The sequence below is a fragment of the Microtus oregoni genome, unplaced genomic scaffold (genome assembly GCF_018167655.1).
Source record: "Microtus oregoni isolate MIOR12 unplaced genomic scaffold, Mior012 000000F_ref0000247, whole genome shotgun sequence".
NCBI lineage: Eukaryota > Metazoa > Chordata > Mammalia > Rodentia > Cricetidae > Microtus > Microtus oregoni.
Window position 1 is genome coordinate 81,813,171 of NW_024543059.1, and position 22,002 is coordinate 81,835,172.

General features: G+C 45.7%; 1 protein-coding gene across 1 annotated transcript in view; it reads right to left on the reverse strand.

Annotated features, from left to right (window-relative positions):
- The window catches only part of Alg14 (ALG14 UDP-N-acetylglucosaminyltransferase subunit), a 70,037-nt gene that overhangs the window by 28,248 nt on the left and 19,787 nt on the right, over nucleotides 1-22,002 (reverse strand). The window contains exon 3 of the mRNA XM_041660262.1: nucleotides 16,337-16,468. Coding sequence (XP_041516196.1) covers nucleotides 16,337-16,468 — 132 coding nt within the window. The remainder of the gene's footprint in view (nucleotides 1-16,336; nucleotides 16,469-22,002) is intronic.

Below are 22,002 nucleotides of genomic sequence, written 5' to 3' on the forward strand. Positions count from 1 at the left end.
ATTTGATTTCTAACTAATGACAAAGACCAAGAAATAGAAGGGGACCTAGGAACTTCCATGGAAGCTTCTCATCAATGTATAGTTATGACCATAAAAGACTAGAAAATAGAATTATGGTTCCTGTTCTATCAACAAGGGAAAGGAATTCCATGAATATGGATTAGCTCACCTACACTTGTTTAAATATTAGAATGGTGGACCTACCTAACGGTTTGAATGCTGGTGTGCATACGGTCCAAGTCCATTCCCTTTCTCTTCCACATAAAGAGGACATATGTGATACCCTCACAGAGGGCAGATACAATCATCACTTGTTTGTATATGGTCTAGGGCTGAGCTTTGAGGTGGGAGAGAAAACTGATTTTTGATCTCTGTTATGCTTAGTTCTAAGACTCTAACTAGGCAAGGCACACAACTTTTCTTGGTCTTACTGTTCTAATGGAAGTTCTACCCCAAGCTTTCTCCCCGTCTCTCTCCAAACCCTGCTGTATCTCACAAAGTCCACCAAGTGATGATCCCTCCCCCAGAGATGCTCAAGACCATTCCCACAGGGCATTCAAACTGCCCCCCCCCTCAAAAAAAAAGATGTGTGGTTTTTCAGTCTCTCTTTTCCATCTCCTCTCTGTGGGGCTGGAAAAATCATCCGGGAGAGTTGTATCCATTAAACCTGGGCTTTTTCTAATTCGGTTTGATTTGGTGACTTGGATTGCTGCATTGGTAGAGAGGCTTATCAGGTTACAGAAACTTTTCACCTACTATATAAAATTTAAGAAAAGGATGAGTTTCGTGAGGTGGTAGCACACGCTTTTAATCCTACTACTCCAGAGGCAGAGGCAGGCAGATCTCTTTGAGTTTGAGGCGACCTAGTCTACAGAGTTCCAGAACAGCCAAGGCCACACAGAAAAACCTCTAGAAAAAAATCAAAAAATTTAAAGGAGGAAAGAGAGAGAGAGAAGGAGAGGAGAGAGGGGGGGGGGAGAGAGAGAGAGAGGGGGGGGGGAGAGAGAGAGAGAGAGAGAGAGAGAGAGAAAGGCCTAGAGTAATTGTGAGGTCCAGATACTAGCTAGCTACATGAACCAGACAGAACAGGCCTGTATCCTGCAGTCCAGAGGTCATCTGTTTCAGAGCTGGCTAGGAAGAGAGAAAGAAGTCCTGATGAGTGCTCATTTTGGAAGTAAAAAAGGGCTCATTGTAACAAAGAAAAGGCAATGAAAGGCCTCGTCTAACTCCTGTTTGAACCAAGCTCTTACACATCTCAAGCCTACAGTGTTTACAGTTTCATCAATATCTTCCTGATCCCCACAGGAACACCTAGAAAGGTCTAGAAGAACACTGTCATACACTACTAAGGAACCGAGAATCTGACGTTGGAGAAAATAATAAAAACAAAACATAATTCCAAAGGGTTTGGTGTGTAGGAGGGGTAAAAAGCATAAGAACTGGTGAAAATGAAAGTTAACCTGAGTGTGATGCTGTACACATTTAACCCCAGCACACAGGAGACAGAGGCAGCCAGGACTACACAGTGAGGCCCTGTCTAAAACGAACAAACAAACAAACAAACAAAAGACAGGAATGATGGAGGAAGGTCATTGGTTAATTAAATAAAGAAACTGCTTGCCCTGCCTGATAGGTTAGAATATAGGTGGGTGGAGTAAACAGAACAGAATGCTGGGAGGAAGAAGAAGTGAGCTCAGAGACACCATGCTCCCCTCTCCCGGGCAGACGCAATAGCTCTGCTCTCTGAGGCAGACGCGATTCAGCTCTGACCCAGGATGGACGTAGGCTAGAATCTTCCCGGTAAGCGCACCTTGGGGTGCTACACGCATGATTGGAAATGGGCTAGTCCAGGTGCGAGAGTTAGCCGAGAAGAGGCTAGATATAATGGGCCAAGCAATGTTTAAAAGAATACAGTGTCCGTGTAATTATTTCGGGGTATAAGCTAGCCAGGCGGCCGGGGTGCTGGGGACGCAGCCCCGCTGCTCCTAATACTACACAGGAAGGAAGGGAGGGAGGGAGGAAGGAAGGAGAAAAAAGTTGATTTCCTGGAAGTCCTAAGGAAAACAAGCATTCTTGTAATAGAGACAGATGGAGAAAAAGAGATGTTAATGGCCAGCCCGTTGGGCCTTTGTGAAGAAATAAGATGAGAGAAGATGAACATGGGTGCTATATCATGCATTCCAATGAGAAGGTGTAAGCACTGACTGGAAGAGATGATAGAGACAGGAATTAGGCAAGGATGAGGAGAGAATGCAGCCCCATATGAAGAGGCAGCAGAGAGAACCACTGAGCCAGTGTGGCTCAGGGCAGGAAGACAACCGACCCCTCAAATGTGCTCCTTAAGTAAACCAGGAAGATGCTCAGAACGACTCTAGCCATCACTGGAGAAACCTTGTTTGTTATCTACAATAGCTTAGAAATATGAAGGTGCGAGGGCATTGCGTCATTGTGGCAGAAGGCGGAGTGGCTTTAGAGCCGCTACATCTGCCATCTGTGCTCCTTCTGTAACTTGTTCCCATGTGATGGGAGGAAAGGCGGAGGTCAGACAGAGCACCAAAGTCCAACAACTCATTCCAGACAAGCCCCCTGAGCCCCATGATGTCGTTTCCCTCCTCTACTAGAGTGGACTGGAACGAGCGTCAATCAGAGGAAGGAAAACTGCCGCTCGTAAGGAAATGCGGGGATGGATGATCAGCAAAGCCCACGAGGAGAAGGAATTCTAGGTCTGGAAGTCCCCTCGGTCCCCACTGAGGGGGGCATACCCTCACCCCCTCCACCCCACTCGTGTTCTCCAGCAGGGTGACTGCTGAGGAACAGCGTCCCCACCCCACGTAAGCTGACAAAGAACCTGGGAAGGGAAGGCGTCAGGTCCCAAGCTAGGCAGCCCCCACACCAACGAGAACTTCCTGTAAAACATAGCGCAAGCAATTTTTGTGCAAACAGCACCTGGCGCTTCGAAGGTGTGTACAAAACTATGTAAGCGCAAAGCACCCACCTGTCTTTGGAGAAAAGTGATTATTTAGCCCACAAATGCAAAAACTAAGCCTCTTTGCACAACCTGTCAGCTGTAAACACCTTTTTAAAACTGCTTGTGTCAAAGACTTGTCTAAGGGGCTTAAATGTGAATTCGGGAAGACCAAGGAGGCAAAAATGGCCTTGGGTTAACAAATGGAAGTTGTTGTTCTTTGCAATTCTACAGAGGATTCCGCTGCAAGATCCCATCATCTGCGACAGAAAACGGAGATGTTGAGACTGTGGACACACAAGCTCAGAAATCGCGTGCTCTCATTTCTTAAAAAGTGATCAGTCAAAACACATTCTTATGAAGGTCTGATCCACAGGGAGCTTCTTCCTGCTCTCAAAACTGTGTGCCATCAGCTACGGCTCTCTGACCTGGTACTCACCTTTTACACCATAACCAACAATGGCTAACACATCTCTCCCTGTGAGCCATGATGTTTCAGATGTTGTGAACTTACCTCTACAAGCAAAGTTATGGTAAGCACTCATTCAGCTCTGACTGCAAGACATTTCTGAAGAGTGTTCCTGTAATTATTTGCCCGTGTGTCTTAGAGAAAATCAAATTACTCTTTGGATCATGTAGGCAGTCACCGCAAAGGTAAGCCAGAAACAGCTTGGCGGAGCTGGGGAGATCGCCCAGTGGTTAAAAATGCTTGTTCTTAGCCGGGCGATGGTGGTGCACGCTGATGGAGGAAGGTCATTGGCTAATAAAGGAACTGCCTTGGCCCATTTTATTGGTTAGAGGATAGTTGGGAGGAGTAAACAGAATAGGACGCTGGGAGGAAGAGGAAGTGAGCTCAGACTCCACAGCTCTCCTCTCGGGAGCAGACGCCTCAGAGAGACGCCATGCCCCGCTCCCGGGAAGATGCACGCGATGAAGCTCTGACCCAGGATGGACGTAGGCTAGAATCTTCCCGACGCCTGAGAGAGACGCCATGCCCTGCTCCCAGGATGAAGCTCCGACCCAGGATGGACATAGGCTAGAATCTTCCCGGTAAGCGCACCTTGGGGTGCTACACACAGATGATTAGAAATGGGCTAAATTAATATGTGAGAATTAGCCTAGAAGAGAATGGGCCAAGCATTGTTTAAATGGATACAGTTTGTGTGTTGTTATTTTGGGCATAAGCTAGCCGTGCGGGCGGCTGGGGTGCTGGGGACGCAGCCCCACCGCCCTTATTACTACAGCACGCCTTTAATCCCAGCACTCGGGAGGCAGAGGCAGGTGGATCTCTGTGAGTTCGAGACCGGCCTGGTCTACAGAGCGAGTTCCAGGACAGGCTCCAAAGCCACAGAGAAACCCTGTCTCGAAAAACCAAAACAACAACAACAACAAAAAAAAACAAACAAAAAACGCTTGTTCCTGCGGGTTCGATTCCTAGCACCTATGGTGGCTTGCAACCAACCATCTGTCACTTCCGGGCTCCCAGGTATATATTCATATACATAAAATAACTCTACAATCAAATGATAATGATTATAAAAAGAAGAAGAAGAAACAGCTTGGCTCACAATTCCAAAAAAATGCTGGCCTGGTGAAGGTAGTGTCAAACTGCATCCACACTGAGAAGTGGCACGCTTTCACAGCAGATTTAATTTCACATATGTTTACACACACACACACACACACCACGAAACTTCATTGCACTCACACTACAGATGACAATAAATCACATTGAAAGTCCAGAAGGAGCCAGGCGGTGGTGGTGCATGCCTTTAATCCCAGCACTCGGGAGGCAGAGGCAGGCGGATCTCTGTGAGTTCGAGACCAGCCTGGTCTACAAGAGCTAGTTCCAGGACAGGCTCCCAAACCACAGAGAAACCCTGTCTCGAAAAAACCAAAAAAAAAAAAAAAAAAAAAAAAAGAAAAAGAAAAAGAAAAGAAAGTCCAGAAGGAAAAGAAAGAGAAGCCAGCAAGTCGCAAGCTATCAGACGGCAAACGCTAATCTAAGAAGGTGGCTCTTACCCACTCATTTAGTCTTCCGCCTTTCTTGGTTTTAAAGCACATATGGACAGAGCTAATGATTCCTGTGGACCTTTAGATGAAAACCATCCTTCTACCCAGTGAGACCGGAAGTTGCAAAGGCTGCAGAGAAAGGGGGTCTTTGATGTCCAGGGGCTGCTGGAGAACACCATGTCATTTTCAAACGTCTTTTAAAAGATAGAACTTCACTGTGTAGCCTAGGCTGACCTGGAGTTCATGACCCGCCTGCTTCAGCCTCCACTGATTGGATGAGAGGTGAGTGCTACCACACCCAGTCTTTTCTTTTTACTGCTCTGACTATTAGGATATCCAACACGTCAGAAATGTGTTATCACACATTATGACCTCCAGGGACAAGCAAAAGTTTGCTGAGAAGCTGACAAAGTCCGTTTTCCATTGTTCTAGCCCCGCTTACCACTGTAAGTAGCCACCATCCACTGGCAGTACAGGTGTCTGGCGACTTCCCTGTCCTATCCTCCCTCCTATCCAACTTCGCACCTCTGGTATTTGCCCAACTCTAACAAATTCTGAGCACTTCAGTGGGTACTCAGGGAGCCGGGATGAGCGTTGTGCCCTTTATTAAAGAGCCATGGTCTGTAGTCAGAACTATACAAGTTTCCCCTTCACTGTTTTAAAAGATTCATTTATTTATTTTGTATACAGTGTTCTGCCTGCATGTTTGCCCGCAGGCCAGAAGAGGGTACCAGATAGATGGTTGTGAGCCACCATGTGGTTGCTGGAAATTGAACTCAGGACCTCTGGAAGAGCAACCAGGCCTCTTAACCACTGAGCCATCTCTCCAGCCCCCCTGCACTTCTATATCAGACCTGCTGTAGTCTGTAAGACCCCCCCTCCTCATTCCCCACTACCAGAAGCCCTACTGCATCTGCCATCGGTTACACATTCATGCTCCCCATTCTCTTTAACTAAGAGCAAGATGTTTAAAATTCTAGGAAAAGAATCACCTTCCCGAGTTTAAACCATGTGTGAACAGAGCTAAGGGCTCACATGGACCTTTTAGGTGAAACTCTATGAACCTGGACTGGTTCTAAGAATTACTTGTGTATTTAAGATCATTTTCAGAAACGCCCTCCCTCTTTGCCACACTGTGCTCTCGGTAGCCACTGGCATTTCCCACCTCCCTGTCCACAAGGCCAGCTCTCTCCCAAGCTCACAGTTTCTGAGTGTATATCCGTTCCTTCTTTGAAAGTAGTTTCATTTCCACCACACTTTCTTCTTTAAAAAATAGTTATATGTGTGTGTGCATGCATACACATGTACACGTGCATGTGCACAGAACTAGCACACCAATACCTGCGTGAGTTTATGTGCACCATGTGTGTGCAGTGCCTACGGAGGCCAGAAGGGGCATCGGATCCCCTGGAGCTGCAGTTCAGGGCAGTTGTGAGCTGCCTGGTATGGAGGGCAGTCAGTGTCTTAACCACTGGGATGGCTCTCTGGCCCACACTTCCCCTTTTCTTATCCCTTCAAAACTGTTAGTTTTCTTCCACTTTCATTTCCGCTGCAGCCATACCACTACACTAGCTTTTCCCCTTGCCAGCCAGAGGCCCCACCCGGCCCAGATCCAACGTGGGCCTGGTGGGCTAGAACAGCGACAGCTCAGAGTGATGCAAGCAAGGCCAGATGAGGGAGCAGAGATGGTAGACAGCGACGCTGGATTCTGCAGAGGAAAAATGCAACGCCTGCCAAGTGGAAAAAGGATCAGTTTAGGAAGAAAAATTATCTTCAGACTCCAGAGTCCTGAATAGAGGGGTAACAGCAGTTCAAAGCAATCATTAGCCGGCAATAGCCCAACTTTGACACAGATTCTGTTCTGAGCTGTAAGCTTAAATGAAAAACTTCATATGTGGGTAGAGGTGACTGCAGACTGTCACCCGGCCAGAGTGTCGGGGGAGGAGCCGGTGATTGCACTCTGAGTCTGTAAGTCCCAAGGAAGCAGATACTTGAGAGGATCTGCATATCCAGCCACGTCTTTCAGGGAAGCCGGATCATGGAACCTGTAGAAACATATGTATGTCTGTGGGAAGGTTGCTGAACTTACAGTGCACATATGAAGGGAAGCAAGCAGGGAAAGAGAAACACGGTTACTACCTTAAGGTGGTACAGAGAACTGGGCAGGAGAGGAATAGGAACGGAAGAAAACTAAACAAATAGTTCTCAGATATGATCTCATTCGTCTTGTACACAAAGCAGTGTGATCTAATTGTTTGTGTTTAGATTAGGCTTGGAAAATCTTATTCTTAGCTTCACTTGTAGACAGGCAACCGGGTGAGGCAGACAAGGGAATAGCTGAGGAACTTGGACTCTACTTGGTTTGGATTATGAACACCCCTCCTTCTAATAGGGCATTCAACAGTCTGGCTCTTCACCTGCACATTATGCACACATACTCCTGTCTAGACAAGGCACGGCTCAACCTACAGCAGCCACCTCCATCCTGCTACCCTACGATCCTCCCCAAACAGCTGTCAGCTTCTGTTCCAACACATTTCTAATGTATCTAGTACAAAAAATGAAAAGCATGATCCAGTGCAAACAGAAACAGGTTTTAGCGCATGAACAGTGAAGCAAATGGCTTCTCAGTGACTTGGACGGAGAATCCCCTATTTGTCATCTTATGCCTACACACAATGGGTTCTACACATGCTTAAAATCAGAAGCATTATGGGAAGAGACGTGCGCAGTGGAAAAAAGATTATATGACCTAATCTATCAATCAAAACAGAGAACCACTCTCATTACGTTCTTAGTAACCAAAACTCCCTTTTGAACCTATAAAAGAAAAGCTTCAAACAGTAACTGGGGCCCTTGAGTATCTTTGCTCGAGAGGCCCACTGCCAATCTTGACAGTGAATTCCTTCTAATCAGTTCTACTGATTTGCTTTTGAATAAAGTTTGCCTTGCTATCATTGGAAAGCTCTCTAAGGTCTTGCTTTCGATTCTTTGGATAAGAGGCCAAGAACCCGGAGATACTGTGTCCAGATCCTGACCACTCCTAACACTGGGATAGTCTGACCTTTTTCTGGTCTGGTGAGATACCTTTGCATATGAGAAAAGGTTTGTGATCACTAAAACATAATGGAAGACGAAGGCCATTAAACAAGTAGGATTGGATCATCAAGGAGAGAAGCAATGCTCGCCCACGAGTCCTGACATCTTAGCAGAAAGTTCATCTAAGCCGGGTGATGGTGGCGCACGCCTTTAATCCCAGCACTCGGGAGGCAGAGGCAGGAGGATCTCTGTGAGTTCGAGACCAGCCTGGTCTATAGTGCTAGTTCCAGGACAGGCTCCAAAGCCACAGAGAAACCCTGTCTCGAAAAAAAAAAAAAAAAAAAAAAAAAGAAAGTTCATCGATTCCTCAGAATGTATAAACACGTGTTCATTAGTAGGCCAATAATATTTTTATATGCTACCCAGACAGTGATAATCTTGGTGTCACTTAGCTTGTGGTTCTCCCCAGAAAGCACCTAACTTAAAGAAAAAAAAATCAAAGCATCCATTTATGGACAATAACCCTCTGTGTATGTCAGCAATGTGTTATGGCCACAGAATTAGACTTTCTTAGCTCAAGCTGGGTTTGTAACAGGGGCAAAATGTCTAAGTAAAATAATGGTGTTCTTTCATTCAAAACGTGAGTGTAGATTAATCCATGCATCTAAGATTATCACGGTAAATAAAGACAGTTCTGGGCAAAGGGGTAGAGTATTAGGCTCGAATGGTCTATTTCTTCCTAATTTGTCACATACTGAAAATCCAAAATAGTCTTTTACTTGGTTAAAAATTAAATTAGGTTTCATTTTTGTATGTAAAATTCTTTCCTTGAGTGCTCCATTTGACAATGGCCAGGCTGGAGGGAAGCCAGCGGCCAAACACGGCCAGCTGCAGCAGGCCTGAGGAGCACCAGCGGGAGTGGGTGTCTTTGTTTGGGGACTGAGTCACACCAGCCAACCTTCATTCATTTGAAGTCACCCACAAGTATGAAAGCGCCTTGCTAAGAGGAGACCATGGGAAACTTGGAAACGCTCACCCTTTGCCCTCAAGAGCCTCCCAGATCTTGCCCCCTCTCTAACACAAGCAACCCTTTCCTCTCGTCCCCAGCAACCTTGCACACTGACCTTTCCATGCCTGGGCTCGAAACAAACCAGCTCTCTTCAAGAGTATATTTCCCAGAGAACATGACTCAGATATTCCTACTTTCAGGAAAAAAAAAAAAAACCAAAGATACAGCAGCAAAAGAAATCTCTGGACTTTGGGATACAAAACAATAAACTCACAGAGATTTTAATATGGGATCAGTAGGTACATCGCACTAGAGGAGGAAGAGGGCGTTACAAAAGGCTAAGATCTACGGGGCTCCTTAGAAGGCGGACAAAGTATGTGTGGCCCTTTCAGTAATAAATAGAACTGTTCGAAAATCAGTAGAAAAATTCAATGGCGTCATCAACCACACAGCAATCAAGAACAACCCATAGAACAGCAGACAGGACACACATCCTTTTCAAGCATCCGTGGACTCTGCATGCAGATGATATGTTGGATCCTATAGCAAAGCTCAGTAAATTTCCATGACCGCGACGGAGTGGAGCTAGACATCAGAGAGACGGCAGAGGGAACGATCATGGCAGAAACCAGGTGGCAATGTAAAAGAAGTCAATCTGGAGGGTTCTCGGACACTAAACAGAGCTACCACAGGATCCAGCAATGCCACTCCCAGGCGTCTGTGCAAAGGAATACACGTCAGAATGCCACAGAAATATGTGCACATCCACGTTCACTGCCGCGCTATTCACAAGACCGACAATCGTGGTCTTCGCCAGATGAGTGGATAGGGAAAATGTGATATATATATATAGACACAATGGAGTTTGTTCTGTGGTGAAGAATTAAATGGAGCCATGTATGGAGGGGCCATGCTTGTAACCCCAGCATTTAGGAGGCAGAAGCAGAAGGATCAGAAGTTCAAGGTTATTTCCCACTATGTAGAAGGTTTGAGACTGGCCTACGCCATGGGCCATCTGAGAAAAAAAATAATGAAATTGTCATTTTCAAGAAATTGATGGAAGCGATCAATATCAAACTAAGCAAAATTAGTCCACAGAAAGACAAATTGCAGCTATGTGGAATATATATTAAATCCATATGTGCACATATATACACACACACATACACACACAAAACATGAATGTGAATAGATCCTATGAGAAGGGAGAAAGGACCCTGAGTGGAGAGAGAAGCAAGAGAATGTAATGGGGGAAAGAAAACCTATCATTTCCTTTCATGCAGAATCTAAATACATATGATACGAATGCAGAAAGGGGATTATGAGGTGGAGGAAGGATGCATGAGAGTAGCAAGGCAGTGAATACGACAAGGAAGAACAATATAGACGTATGCAAATGTAACCTTGAAATGCATTACCTTGTATGCTAATGTAAAAAAATGGTTTTTAGAGCCGGGCAGTGCTAGCGCACACCTTTAATCCCAGCACTCGGGAGGCAGAGGCACGCGGATCTCTGTGAGTTCGAGACCAGCCTGGTCTACAGAGCGAGTTCCAGGACAGCGAGACCAGGGCTACAGAGAAATCCTGTCTCAGATCCTCCTCCCCCAAATGTACAGAAGAGAGTTAGAATAGTACCTCTCAGAATTGCTTTTATAATTAGAAACTGGAAATTTTCAGTTTGTTTCATTTTCCAAAACAATTTTCACTTGTAGAAATCTGTAATAATCCTTCCGTAATAATTCTCTTGTGTGTGTGTGTACATCCTCACGTGTGCATGTGGAGGTCAGAGGTCAAAGCAATCTGCCCAATGCTGCCTCCCCGTTTATCCTGATCCAGTGCTGGGGTTTTAGACAATTGTACCTGGCTTTTATGTGAGTTCTGGGGATCCAAGCCCAGGTCCTCGCCCGGCTGCAGCAGACCCTTCACCAGCTGAGCAGTTCCCCAGCCCCTCCATCAGTAAGCCCTGACATTCAGTGAGAATCGGAAAGATCTGGGTTCCAGTAACTTCTTAATGGTGCAAACTGGTGGCATGTGACTTCATAGCTTGGGGTTCCTGCACCCACCAAACATAACTAGCAACGACACCACTGAGCAGCAATACAAAGTGCTCGGGTGGAGCACATATACGCGGTCAATACAGGCTAGCGATTATGACCCAGAGGGAATTGCCCTTTCAACGCGGTTAGAACGCTCTATTATCCTGCACTACTCTGCACCGGCACGGCGGTCTGTTTCTATGTTGCAGATGACGAAGTGAAGACAGAGAGCTGAATGGACCAGCAGATGGACGTACGGGCGCAGGTGTGCAGTTCCAGGAACGCAGAAAAGCACTCACCTGTCTCAACAACTCCAGCAATCAAAGGCTCTGGCCACCCTTTTTTTTTTTTTCTTCTCTCTCTCCCACCCCTTCGAGACAGGGTTTCTATGCATAGCCCTGGCTGTCCTGGACTAGCTCTGTAGACCAGGCTGGCCTCGAACTCACAGAGATCCACCTGCCTCTGCCTCCTGAGCACCGGGCTTAAGGGCGTGCTCTACTACCACCCAGGTCATGCTCTCCTTTCTAAGAGTGAGTATTCCCTGAAGCCAACAATTCTCAACCCGTGGGTCTCAACCCTCTTGAGGGCGGAATGACCCTTTTACAGGAGTCACTCAGACTGTGAAAACACAGATATTTACACCATGATGCATAACAGTATCAAAACTACAGTTATGAAGCAGCAACAAAAATAATTTTATGGTTAAGGGTCACAGCAACATGGAGAACTGCATTAAAGGGTCACAGTGTTAGGGAGGTTGAGGACCACTGCTGAAGTCATATCATTTAAAACTTTTTTAAATGTGGTTTTATGTGTCTGAGTGTTTGGCTTGCAGATCTCTGTGTACCACTTGCATGTCTGAGGAGGCCAGGGGAGGAGCTACAGACGCTCGTGAGCCATCATGTAGGTGCTGGGGATGGAACTCACATCCTCGAGAAGAGAAACCAATGCTCTTAACTGCTGAGCCATCTTTCCAGCCTCTGAAGCCATACAGTTTACTTGGTGACCACCTGGCTACTGTTCAAACTATTCCAAAATATATACCTAGGAAAATCTTCCAAAACTGATTACAAATGAAGTTCTTAAATTGTAGCAACAAACACATTATCTTTGCTATAATTTAAGAAGTCAAATCCAAAGGACAGAGCAAAGGCACCCGTGAAATAGCATAGATGTCCACTTCTCAGTTTGTAAAAATGTCCAGTTCACTGACATAGCGTATACATTTCAACTCCGATTCCTACACAGAGCGAGAGAAAATCGTCTGCCTTGCAGTTAACTTTAGGGTCTGGCAACACACTCCACGTGAAAACTTGCTAACTACAGGCATTAAATAACAGAGAATTACAAGTTTAGTATAATTTATTGTATTGACAATCTAGGACGTTTGCAGCCATCAGTAGCTGGGAATGCAGGCACGGTGGTGGAGCTGTTAGCTTAGCAAGCCTCTTGGTAAGCAAATGCACTCTGCTAGCGTGTGGGCGGCAGGATCTCTCTACACCGACCTCGCTGGCTTTGTTCTGAGAACTGTCAGGACACACTCAACGTGACTTTAATGGTTCCTGATGTTAGTGCAGGTTCTAGCGTCACAATAAATGAGTGACCATCTGACGCAGTGCCGTTACAGCCACCGTACAGCTAGCTCTCCTCTCTAGTCACTAGGATTTTATAAAACTCGACTTTGGTCCCATGGGAACACCAGGCATTTCTAGTCAGTCCTGCGGGTACTCCAATGCCTAACTGGGGAGAGACTTACACACTCGGTGGCCTGCGGATAAATATAGGCGAGATCTTTGTATTGTCCTTTTCTTTCAGTGGAGGGGGGGCTCTAGCTTTGTTCTCTTTAAAGGGGGATTTCCTTAAGTGCAGGCTCATCGGGTGAAGCTAACCAGATCAAAGTAGCTATCAATCAACGTTCAGAATTGATGTGACTCTTAAAACTCAGTCATTTAAAAATAGAAGAAGCGTTTCCATGTATTCCACCCCCTTCCTCTCTTATTCCTCACAAACATGAGAATATCTCACACACACTTTTTACAAGCATTTTTATAGCACGGTGAAACTTTAGACTAACTGAGAAAGACGTGGAGGGGATAGCTGGCCCACTCCTTTTTTTTATTTTAAGGTGAATAAGGCCTTGAAGGGAAGTGAATGCCATAAAGAGGCAAATGGGCCTAGGACCAAGCGTCCTACCACTCACAAGGCATAGCACTAGAGTATCAGAAACCTAGGGCTGGTTCTACAGCACACGCCTACATTCCTGAGGAGCTGGGCTCGGTCCCCAGCTCTGCAATACCAAACAAAGCCCAGGCCAGGGAGTTGCTGAGCTCTTTTGCATCCACAGCAGACATTACCCATCTTTTTATCATTTCCTTCTGAGTTCTGATGTCGCTGCGCTCACACTGGCCAGGGAATGGAGGAATGAATTATAAGTGGGCAACACTGAGAAAGGCGTGGAGAGTTTTGTTCCAAAGTGCACTCGGTGCCACGCTGTGGAAGACGTGAGCAAGCAGAAGACCAGACCAAATCTGCAATCTGTTTGGGAGGAAGACACACCAGGACTTTCTTCCACAAATGCCAAAGATACGGGCATCAGCTAAAGAAAGGATACACTGGCGACATATTAGAGAATCCCCAAAAGGACATCCCTGGAACAAAAGTAATCTTCGCTGGAACTAAGAGGGAGAAGGGGCAGATTTAACAGTTTATATTAAAGGGACTGCTAACCAGTGATAGCCACGCCCTATTTAATATAAAACAAATGTCTCGTGGCTTCCAATATGAACCAGGATCAAACTCATGAACCAGAATCCAGATTATGAAAAGTAACAGAAAATTTTTGTTGGAAGCCAGTCCTGATTTAAGTAAAACTAGATTATAGCAAAGTGAATATGATCTTTTTGTTTATTGTTTTTTTGAAACAGGGTCTCTCTCTATATTCCTGGATGTCCTAGAACTTGATATATAGACCAGCTGGTTTTGAACTCACAGAGATCCTCCTGCCTCTTCCAAGTGCTGGGACTAAAGGTATGCAGGATCATGCACAGCCTAATATGATCTTTTTTTTTTAAAAAAAATAGCAATTTCGGTTTACTAAATATTGTCACTATTTCCTCCCTTTTAAAGATATGACTGAGGGCTGGAGAGATAGCTCAGTGGGTAAGAGCACTAGCTACTCTTCCAGAAGTCCTGAGTTCAATTCCCAGCACATACTTGGGTGGTTCCCAGCCAGCTGGAACTGCAGTCCCAAGGCATCTGGATGCACCCTTCTGGTGTGCAGACAGAAGACCCGTACACATAAAATAAAGATAGGATTGGATCTAATTAGTAATGTTCAACTTTTCACAAAGTTAAGGAATGCCACCTTGAAGTCTACTCAATTTAATTTCATTGTATGCACACGGGTGTTTTGCCTGTGCACTCACTGTGTGCATGCTGGGGCCTGAAGAAGTCCGAGGAGAGCGGCTTCCTATGCCTGGATCTGGCGTTACAGATGGCTGCGAGCCACCTCGTGGGCAGAGGAAACAACTCGGGTCCTCTGGAAAGCAGGCAGTGCTCTAGCCACAGGACCACCTCCCCAGCTCTGAAGATGGGCTTTATACTTAGATTTACATAATTGGTTATACGAGTATGTTTTCACAATGGGAAAAATTCTCTTTGCTGTCAGAACAAAGCGTGACTCGCCGTTTCAATTTTACCCACTAGCCTGTTAGAGGCAACGATTAAAGGCAAGGAAGCAGGTGTCTATACTGTTCTTGACTAAGCCAACTTAATTAGAATTCCCTGTTATCTGAGAAGGCTGCTTTTAACTGGCTGAAAAGCACTGTAGTGTGGTTTATGTAAATATCAAATAAAGACCACTTAATACATCTCAACGTAAGTGAAATAAAATGAACTTTTCCCTCTTCAATCATATCAAGCATTTGAGGCCAACGATAATCTTTAAGAAAGATATTTGACTCCTACATGCTAAACAATGTAGTTGTAAACTGTGAATTAAACTTATTTGGACAAAAATCTGAGGAGGCTGGGAAGATGGCTCAGTGGTTAAGGGTACTGGCTGCTCTTCCAGAGGATCTGGGTTCAATTCCCAGCATTCACACAGCAGCTCACAATCCTCTGTAACTTCAGTTCCTGGAATTTGATGAATCTTGTGGCTTCCAAGGGCACCAGGCATACACGTGATATACAAACATACACGCAGGCAAACATTCATATACATAAAATAAAAATAAGCTTTAAAAAACGATAAGTGTGTATAAAACTAATCAAGGGTGGTATAAATCAGAAAACAGTGATTTCTTGGGGGCTTGGTTTGGAAAGAGGTCAGGGAAAAACACTCTGAGATCATGAAAAGTTTCTACGTCTTTTTAGGGACGTGGTTAAACTATACACTTAAGAGCTGTGCATTCTATGGTATGTAAATACTATTTAAAAAAACTCATAGAGAACTATTCATGTAAAAAAATAAAAGGTTTTAAACTGTCCTCCACAATGAGGGTTTGAAATATAATCTAGCTGATGAAGGGTAACAAATAGAGAACCTTCTAAACCACACACTTTGGCTCGATTATTCCTGAGAATAATCTCTCCTTCCAGGACTCCTATATCTGGGAATGAAGTAAAGAGTTTCCTTTTCGGCTACAGCAGTTAATGGATCCGCCGTCCACAGGATGAGCATAATTTAAGAGCCTGTGATACACATCCCTTGGTCCGTACTATCTACCGCTGCATGTTTGCAATGAATCCTGCAACTTTACCACAAAGACTGCAAGAGCCTGCCAGACTTCTACAGACACAGGGAATGCGGTGATCCAGGGATGTATTTAGCGTTTGTCTTTCTATTTCCTGTCCTCTTTTCCTGTGAAAACTTGAATATATATGAAATTCTGACTGCCACATACCATATTTGGTCAAAGTCTTAACAAATACCAAGAAGGCTATTGAAAAAGAATCAACTATTTGGTGGCTGACTCGCACATGGTGATGGTTAGGAACCACAGTGAGCTACCACAAGCGTTAGTTAAAGACACTGATGGTATTTACCGTTATAAAAGAAAGGACAGGACAAACTCTGACTTCAAACTGTAGCTAGGAAGGCAACTTCTCAAGTCTTTCAGCGAAGCGCATATAAACAATACATTTTACGTACCGCTAAAAAGCCCTGACTCACTTAGAAATAGTAGCTGTTGAATAAAACAATCGATCTCATTATCAGTGGACAAGCTGTAAGAGAGGTAAACTTTCTCTGTCCCGAGGGACAGGCTTACATACCAAATCTGGCTTTATTCGGCAAACCAGGAGAAAGGAAAACCACATGGAGTATAAGGTGGTGAACACTGAGGAGAGCCAGGCCTGCCGAACCTCCCGGCTTCTTGGAATGCGGTGAAGGCGGTACGGGGTGCACTAGAGGAGACAGCAGAGACCGAGATGAACAAATAGCTAATACTCGGGTCGACAGAGTGAGCATCTGTGTTCTTACTCATTTTTAATTTCCATCTTAACTGCTTTAGACGTAAGAGTTGCAAACTCTATTTCATGCTTCATCTAACCTCACACTACTGGATTATGACAAAGAGGTTCCTAAATGCAATTAAAATGCAAAGTCAGTTTTGGCACTGTGTTGGGAGAGATTTTCCATAAAATATATTACAGGCAGAGTGTAACACATTAATATATATAAAGAGACCTGATAAATCAATGGGTGAAACAATCGCATATCAAGATAGTCAAAGAAGATGGCCAGATAGTTTCAAATAGAAGAACTACAAAGCCAGCAAACATGAAGAGGCAGTTAACAGGGAAAGAGTAATTCTTCAAGTACTAGTAAACAGTAATTATAGGCACCCAGTGTTGTTGAGGGTGTAGAGAATCAGATAGACATTCCCTGTGTGAATACCTTGATCCAACTTTTGGGCAGTGGACGGTGGCTAATGCAAGCCTTGGTGATCTAAGTCCATTCCCAGAACCCATGTAAAGTGCAGCAGAGAAAAGATTGTAAAGTTGCCCTCTGGCGCCCACAAGCACAAGCATACATATGCGCACACCTCTAAATCATGAGCAGATTTAAAGTCTTCAGTTGTCTTTGGCCTGGGGGGTGAGGCCGCAGTACTAAACCGCCAACGTAGTTCACCGACAGTGCAGGTCGGTGGTGTGGAGCCCAGTAGTGCACACAGTTCTTAAATAAGACCCTCATTCTTAGAAGGCAGAATCCATGCGCAGGGGCAGTAGCCAACAAGCCAAGAAGGGAACTCGTGCCCTTGCCTCACTGGTAGAATTATTAATTGAAAAACGAATAATAAATCAAGTAATAACCCAGCGCTCAGATTCCTTCTCTGGACAGAAATAAAAAGCATGAACAGTGGAGCCTATCGTGAGTTGCCTGCAGAGAAATGAAGATTTATGTTGGGATTGGCAGGGAAGCATGGAGGGAGGGGGTAGCCCCGTGTGCGTTTCCGGAAACCTCATTCCGTATTCCCGCAGCCATCTGCAGACTCCAAACGTCTCTGCTACTCCACGGCTGCAATCATCGCCATCGCTCACCTTGGCTGCTACTGCCAGCTGCCTTTGAGCTGTTCTCCTTCCTGCTTTTATCTTGCTATGATTTATTCTCTGTAGACTCACCACGACTCATCCTTTGATAATGCGAAGCAGATCCCTTCCTTTCCTTTTCCTGTCTGTAACCATCCACAGGCTTCCTGCACGTGAGAGAAAGTCCAAGCTCCTTGCGGTCGTTCCCAGGCTCCTATATAATCTGGTGCTGGTTTGTCTCCAACTCCTCCTTGCTAGCTCAATGTCTGCTCTCTCAGGATCAAACTTCCTTCTGGAAGCCCCTTTCTGCTCCGCATCACCCCGCCAGCCCTGTCCCCAGACAGTCTCTCAGCTCTGTTTTCTTATCTGTTCAAAGGACAGACAGTAACCTCCCCCCCCCCCCAAGACTCTGGTTTATTGTCTTCACACGAATTATTAGTACCCCAACTTCACTTGGTGATTTATGCACTTGGTTTTCTGACTCTCTCACCAGAATGCAACTTGAGAGGATTTTCTTTTTTCCACTGCGGTAATGCTAGGGCCTAGTCTGGTATCTCCTATAGTTTAAGTACTTGGCAAACGTTTGCCACATTATTGCATGAGCTTTTCCTGGGGAGACGTTTTCGGCCCCAGACAGAGTGCCAATGATAGGCTGAAGAAACTATTCCACCCACGTTTAGTTTGGTGAACCAGTAGTAGCCCAGGAGAGAGGCTCTCTACCATGCCATGGGCAACACATCACGGATGAAACCCTCTCCCCACCTTCCTCCATGACCCGGGGGAAGGGGAACCGCATACTGAGAGTGTGCTGCCTCGAAAGCTCTCCTCCCCTCCGGGACCTGATGCTAACAGACCCAGTCCTGTGCAGACCTCCTGTGGGTAATCCCGACGCTGACAGTTCAGGACAGTGGCCACGCTGTACCCAGAGGACAGCATTCGACAACATATACAGAAGGCTATCATTACGGTTGCCAGATGTTCGTTCAGTCTGTGCTCTATGCTCAAGACGGTGAGGCAAAGACTCGGGCTCCTCATATCTTAGGGCTAAAGAGAGACAAATCCAAAGGCCTCACCTTCAGACTACAGGGATCTACATTTCCCCAGGCAACAGTGAGAGGACCTGGACCCAGGCTTTCCACGTGTGCTGATAGGTGCGTAGCAGTCTTTTGATGGGTGTTTCCTGGATCTCTGTGCCTTAACACGTTCCTAGTACCTTAGAAACTATACCACCTTCATGTGCAGTTACTCTCTGCCTCCTGTTGTTCCAATGTACTACAAATACCTGTCCTGTTCAGTTTCCTTTTTTCTCTTTCTTTCTTTCTTTCTCTCTTTCTTTCTTTCCTCCTCCTCCTCCTCTCTCTCTCTCTCTTTCTTTTTGAGACGGGGTTTCTCTGTGTAGCTCTTGCTATCCTGGAACTCACTATGTAGACCAGGCTGACCTTGAACTCAGAGATCCCCTGCCTCTGCCTCCCAAGTACTGGGATCAAAAGCCTACACCACCATCACTGGCGACATCATTTTTCAACTCACTTTAAATTTATATACTGACACGAGCCCACAAATCCCGCCTTCTCTTCGGCTCTGTAAGAACTAGGCTCTTCCTGTCTCTTTGTCCTCCGTGCCAGCTGTGCACTGCAGGTGGAGTGTACCCACCCCCTACCACTGTCATCGGTGGTATGGCATGTCCCACTCTCAGACCCCTAAGGCTTTGGGGGGAAACGCAGAATGAGGACATAGGACCTTGAAATCTTCCTTCTTCTTTGTGGCTCTCAGGCCCCCGGTTCCTTCAAGAAACTGCTGGAATTTTAGTAGTGCTCCTGCCTGGCAGTGGACAGGGCTGAAGGGACCTGAGAAAGGAAGATGGAGTGGCCTCATTTCTTCTGTCCAGTTCACTGTGTACATCCCAAATATGGACACGCTTTGAAATAGAATCCACTCACTTTTACAATCTTGGCCAAGGAGATTCGTTCCCTCTTTCTCTATCACACAGGGGGGAAAAAAAGCGAACATCAGGGAAACATTGTATTTGAGCTTCCTGACTGAGGGGCGGAGCTCTCCAGGGCCTCCCCTGACACAGGAGGAAATGTGAGTGGCAAGGCGGCCAGGAAACACTGAGGTGTAAAATCTCCAATGGAGAAGTGGATTTTTGTTTCAGGCTTCTAGCCTGTCTGAAATTGTGTGAAACGCTGAGTTAAATCCTGATGGTATATGACAGCTTCTAAGAGTCACAGTGTGTCCCAGGATTACGTCACTGCTGAAAACCACAAACAGATCTGGCTTCGGATTCGTGAAAACCGAACAGAAGTTTACAGTGATTTAGATGGAAGATAATTCCACCAAAGAATCCAGATGTCATCATAAACCACAACAGAGCAGACCGCATGGCTATGAGGTCATTTCTTCTTGTTACCACACAGTGAAACGTATAACACACTTATTATTTAATGGATGCCACAGTATTGCAAAATCTTGGAAACAAGATGAACACTAAAATGGCCAAATTTTATTCATCTCTCTCTATATATAAATCTCTCTTCCTCTCTCTCTCTCTCTCTCTCTCTCTCTCTCTCTCTCTCTCACACACACACACACACACACACACCCCATGACGGCTAAACCCATCATTTTAAAATGAAGATAAGCATGGTTCACCACAGAACACTTTTGAGGGTCTTGTCCCTCAAATGCCTGACGCTGTCTATCTGTGGGAACTGACGATGTGTCAACAGAGACGGAAATGAGAAAGCTGTGGTGTTGGGAGCCCCCTGCCCAGTCTAGCAAACCAGTCCGTGGAGACCTAAATCTCTCCCCACGACACAAGAGTGCACGGCTCTCAATGGGGCTCTTCGGCTAGCCTCCACGACCTCGCTTCACAGGTGGGCTGACTATTGGTTCACATATGCAGTCTGGCTGGCCTGGCACTTGCTGGGCAGACAAGGCGAGCCTTGAACTTGAAGCGATTGGGCTGCCTATACATCCAAGCCCTGGGATTTCAGGCACCAACACACCCAGCCTATCCAGGCTGAATAGAAAGAGACAAACGAGGCTAGGGCTCCACCTTCCCTCAAGAAGCCCCTTCCTGTCTAGGGGGAAAATTTATTTTTTCAGAAATAACCTGGATTATGACTCAAAGACTCTGAAGCCTTCTACGCTGAACAGTTGTCTTTCGGGCTCCTTCTTTGGACAATATCCAGTCTTCCTTTGGATAACTCACTCTTCCCGCTGGTTTTGGTGGTATTCACTCATCTCATTTATCTCCAACCAAAACCCCCACTAAACTTGGAATAGCTTACGCATCACCAAGTATTATTTCTAATGTATGTCGGATGGTTTAACCCATCCTCCCCAAATCAAAACGACCATAATTTCCCGCACAAAAGAGTGGCCACTCCTGGCTCCTATGGTTAGGAACATGACCCAGCGGGTGACCATGGGGCAAATGTCAGCCCTGGCTTCTGGGAAACAGAGGTTTCCTCTCTCGGTCCACAGGCTGTGAGAGACCGACCCTCTCCTCAGACAACCGTACAGACTACGAAGCCAGGTACTGGCTTCATTAACAACAGGCTTCAGGCAGCATGAGCAACTGCCAAACACAGGGCCCAGAGACTTTACTGTCCATCATTAGTGATATCCCTGGGCAGCTGCGCAGAGTCCTGCCAGAGGCAAGATCAGTTTTGCTTTGTTTTCTGTTTTGTAAGTTGACAAATTCCTCTTATTGTCTTTGTTACAGAAGCAACTGTTTATGACCTGGACTTGGGAACTGTACTTATTACAAGCATAGATTTATTCCCTCATTCACTGAATACTCAATAAGCACCTACCAGGCGACAAAGAACCAGGATAGATAAGACATTGAGAGGGAACTCACGACAGTCCCAAAGGGAAAGGCACGGAAATAAGTGCAAACCAAAAGACCAGTGCAGTGTGAGACATAATTTTCCTGTTAGTCGCCAAGGAAGGAACAATTAACTATGTTTCAGAACTCTGGTTTCCTGCAGGAGATACGCGATTTGAATCACTACGGATACAGATCTAGGACATGTAGGAAAAGTAGGAAGGGTCTTGATGCAGGGTCGGGGCATGTTCACATCAGAGGTCTGGGAGAACGTGGAGTATGTGGGAGCTCTATTTTGACACAGAAGGAACAAGATAGAAGGCAGGAGGCATGGGGTTAGAGGGAGGTGAGGCTTTTAAAGCCGGGTTAGTGAGTGCAGACTTGAGACACTGGCTGTTGTTCAAAGGGTCTCTGATCAGATCTTCATTCAACAAATACCATCTGACAACCAGGAGGAAAAACAGCCCTGGGAAGGACTAGAGGAGAAAAAGCCAGGAGACAGTCCATACGTACCAGGGCAATGATGCCGTCAGTCAAGGGGGAGGAATGCAGAGGGCAAATGGTGAGGAGAGGC